Here is a 3,619-nt window from a genome sequence, read left to right as displayed (position 1 = left end):
ACACAAAGTTAAAAGCTACAAGGCAGAGCAGCACAGACAGAAGGCTTTAGTGCAAGTGTCATTTTTCTTCTGCACACAAGGGACACGAATACTATTTATGGTTTGAGCATAATGTTCAGTAGATCTTTCACAGTTTTTGGCCACATCTATTAATAGTGACCTCTTTCTTACCAGCCACATTCGCTTTATACTGCTGTGCTCACGAACCGGGACAGTGCAACGCCTTTACACATACTTGCAGATAGATATTTACAGATACAGGACAAGGGGTAACGGGTTTAAACTGAAAGTGGGGAGGTTTAGATTAGATATCAGGAAGAGGTTCTTCCCGGAGAGGGTGCTGAGGCACTGGAACAGGTTGCCCAGAGATGTTGTGGATGCCCCATCCCTGGAAGTGTTCAAGGCCAGGCTGGGTGAGGCTTTGAGCAACCTGGTCTAGTGGAAGGTGTCCCTGCCCATGGCAGGGGGGTTGGAACTGGATGGTCTTTAAGGTCCCTTCCAACCCAAACCATTCTGTGATTCTATGATTGCATCCTTATCTCAGTTTTTCTTTTCTAAGTATTTTTTTTTGGAGTGAGAGATGATGTATTTCAAGCAGTACATATTGAAACAAGCATCTGAGGTAAAGGCACTTCCAGAGGCTAGGGTTAAAAATTGTTACCACTGAAAACTATTAAACACGTGTATCAATAGCATCATGTTTTTACATGATGGAATACCTACACAGGCTGCAAATCTGGGGGACACAGATAGACCCATGAATAATTTCTAGTAAAAGACGAGGATAAGATACATACCATGCTAAGTGTGTGAACTTTGAGTCCACGGAACAGGCTACTACTTCAGTATTTATTGCTCTGAATTCTTCAATTCTGTCACTGAAGGCGATGATCTCGGTCGGGCATACAAACGTACTAGATAATTTAAAACCAGACAACGTCAAAATTTCACGAGACATCCAGTAAATGCTCTGTTTAACTTAAAATGGTGGCTTTATCATAAATGATTTCACCTTTTACTTGTTTTTTCATTGCTTCTTCAAGTATTTAAGCAAAATGCTGCTTCACAAAGCTTCCAGCATCAGACTCTACCTTAGTTATAAACCGTTTATCATTGAAGAAGATTGTAAACCTACAGTTAGCTTACAATCTATATTCAAGTTTTTTTAGTTACTTTCTTTTAGGCTCTATGAGTGGCTGAATTTAAGCATAATATGCCAATTTTTTTCAGAGGAACATACTAAAATTTCTTGTTACCAGGCATGTCTGCAAAGTTTAGCTAGTCTGACTTGAACTTTTTCCACTACAGAAGAAATAAAGTGATAAAGATCACAGTTTCTAGGGCCATGAAGCTAAGGGCCAAGATCTACATTATTTCCTTTATACTGTTATGCTAGTTAGGCATCTCTGCCCCCTTTCCTTCATTTTGTGGAAAAGAATGGGATTATCTAGTAGAAAGCAGAGGTGTTTTCACTCAACCAGTGAAGTTACTGGCATTCTAAATGAAGGAAGGTAATGTTAGATGTTCTTAGGGTGTCCTGGGAAGAACTTAAAGGGAAAATGTCATCTCTTAATGCCCTGTACACACACTGGAAATATACAGATGGGATGCTGTCTTCTGTTTGCAGCAGTGATTTACAGCATCATACAGAACATAAAGGTTGCTGCAGACTGAAAGTTATTTCAGTGGACATGCTTATCGGGACAAAAAATTGTCTTACAATTTTACCAATGATGAAATCATCATTTTACCACGATGAAAACACAAATGCAAAGAACGTATTTTCTTCTGTCGCTCCGTTCTTCTCCCCCAAACCCTTACCAAACAAAAAACCCAAGACCTCAAAAAAAGAGAACAATTAATAAATTACAAGTCTGGTGTAGCTGCACTCAGCCTTGGTATGTCTGTGGTGGTCTTACTTACAAGTCAAGAGGATAGAAGAAGAAGACAAGGTACTTTCCCTCATAATCTGTTAGTTTCAGCTCTTTAAACTCTCCATTAATGACTGCTGTTCCTTCCCAGTAAGGTGCTGGCTTGGAGACTGAAATGCGAAGAACATTAAATGTCAGAACACGAAGCACACCTTCGGAGCAAGCTGTTCATTAGCCAAGTTGTGAGCAAGGGCAACCCTTTTTCCTTTTGCTTGAAAAACCACCTCCTGCACACGGTTACATCGTGAAACTTTCTTACCTTAGAAAAGTTCACAGCTGGCAGAGGTTACACAATGATGAAGAAATGTCGGTTTCAGTACAGGTGGAAAGTAAATAATTTGACCAACTTGTGCTTATACACGAGGCCTTTGAATCCCTGATAATCAAGGCCACACAAACCTTATCTGGGCATGCTGAACTGATCACATGTGCACTACCAGCTCATGGCAGAACACCTGTTAGGCTGAAGGAAAAGCTGTTGCAAGATTTCAGGAACCCTCACTATTTAGCTACAAACAGCTGTTGTGAATCAGGATCCTAAGACGGTTCAAATTCATGCTGCTATTTTTTTTAGCCATAAAGGGAATTCAAGTCTGTCCACAAACAAAATATTTGTTACGACATGTTTAGAGACAAACACTTAAAAACACAGCGTGTATTTATTAGATTACAGGTCCTAAGCAAACAGTAACTTGAAGATAGCTGTGTTAAAAAAATCCAAGTAAAATGCATGAAGTGTGCTTACTGTTTCTGTCAAGAGGGATTAACCTTGAATTGAAAATATTAAAAGTTACTCTGCCAGGTACTGTTTTCATAGTAATGTGAATTCTGAGACAAAGGATAGGTATGCTGGAGATACAAGGTGATCTGAATATACTTGTGGTGTCAAGGACACTGACATACAGCCCCAGGAAACTGGGGAAATGCTGCTGAGAAGAATACAGAGAATCTTAATTATTCTGGATGAGGACTGCGTTGTTGGTCTCTTCTTTTCACAGGGCAACCCACAGCAGTAGAATGTAGTTAGTGAGGATCTACAAGGACTGCAAGCAAAGAACAACCCCCAGTTATCAGTCAGATCGTGCCCCTGAATGGGGCAGCCGTTTGCTTTGGTTTCACTTGACACAACCCACAAGGGACGCAGCAATACAAGTACAGAGAGTCAGTGGGTATGATTGGTAATTTCAGTTGGAATTTTTCTAGGAAAGGCTCTTCTTCCTCTCAAGCCTTCCGCATAATTCTTTCTGACCAGATTTCAAGCTCCAGACTTTTTTTTTTTTAATCGAGTCTGTGCGGGTACGGGGCCGTGTCAAAGGGAGAGCAAACATTAATGTTCACTTTACTTTGAGCCGTCCCCAAGGTTTCAAATGTTGCTCTTTGCAGAACAGCGGCACCCCTAACCTAATCCCTGCAGCAAAACATTGTCTTCAGCTGACCTCCAGATTACTAGGGACAGGGAAAAGAAATTAAAGTAAGATATGTTGTATCCTGGACCATTTTTACATGAAGATGATACTTTTTGGTTTAAAAATACTTGCCTAAAGTGCTGAAACAGCTTAAATTACAAAGGGAGGGAGAAAAAAACCTCCCAAACAAAACCGGTTACACATATTTTGACTGGTTTTCCACCTTTCCCATAGCATCTCAGGGACGGGCGGGCGGGCGGCGTGGCGAAGGACGTCCAACCC

At 40.8% G+C, this 3,619-nt stretch overlaps 1 protein-coding gene across 1 annotated transcript in view; it reads right to left on the bottom strand.

Annotated features, from left to right (window-relative positions):
* The window catches only part of PRDX4 (peroxiredoxin 4), a gene marked incomplete at its 5' end in the record, with an annotated part of 6,265 nt that extends 4,224 nt beyond the window's left edge, over positions 1–2,041 (bottom strand). The window contains 2 exons of the mRNA XM_010148472.1: positions 798–914; positions 1,924–2,041. Of these exons, the coding sequence (XP_010146774.1) occupies positions 798–914; positions 1,924–2,041 (235 nt within the window). The remainder of the gene's footprint in view (positions 1–797; positions 915–1,923) is intronic.
* Between the last annotated feature and the right edge of the window lie 1,578 nt (positions 2,042–3,619).

Source organism: Eurypyga helias, unplaced genomic scaffold, assembly GCF_000690775.1.
Source record: "Eurypyga helias isolate BGI_N326 unplaced genomic scaffold, ASM69077v1 scaffold14060, whole genome shotgun sequence".
Classification (NCBI taxonomy): Eukaryota; Metazoa; Chordata; class Aves; order Eurypygiformes; family Eurypygidae; genus Eurypyga; species Eurypyga helias.
Note: the sequence above shows the minus strand (reverse complement) of the source record. Positions and strands in the feature narration are given on the sequence as shown.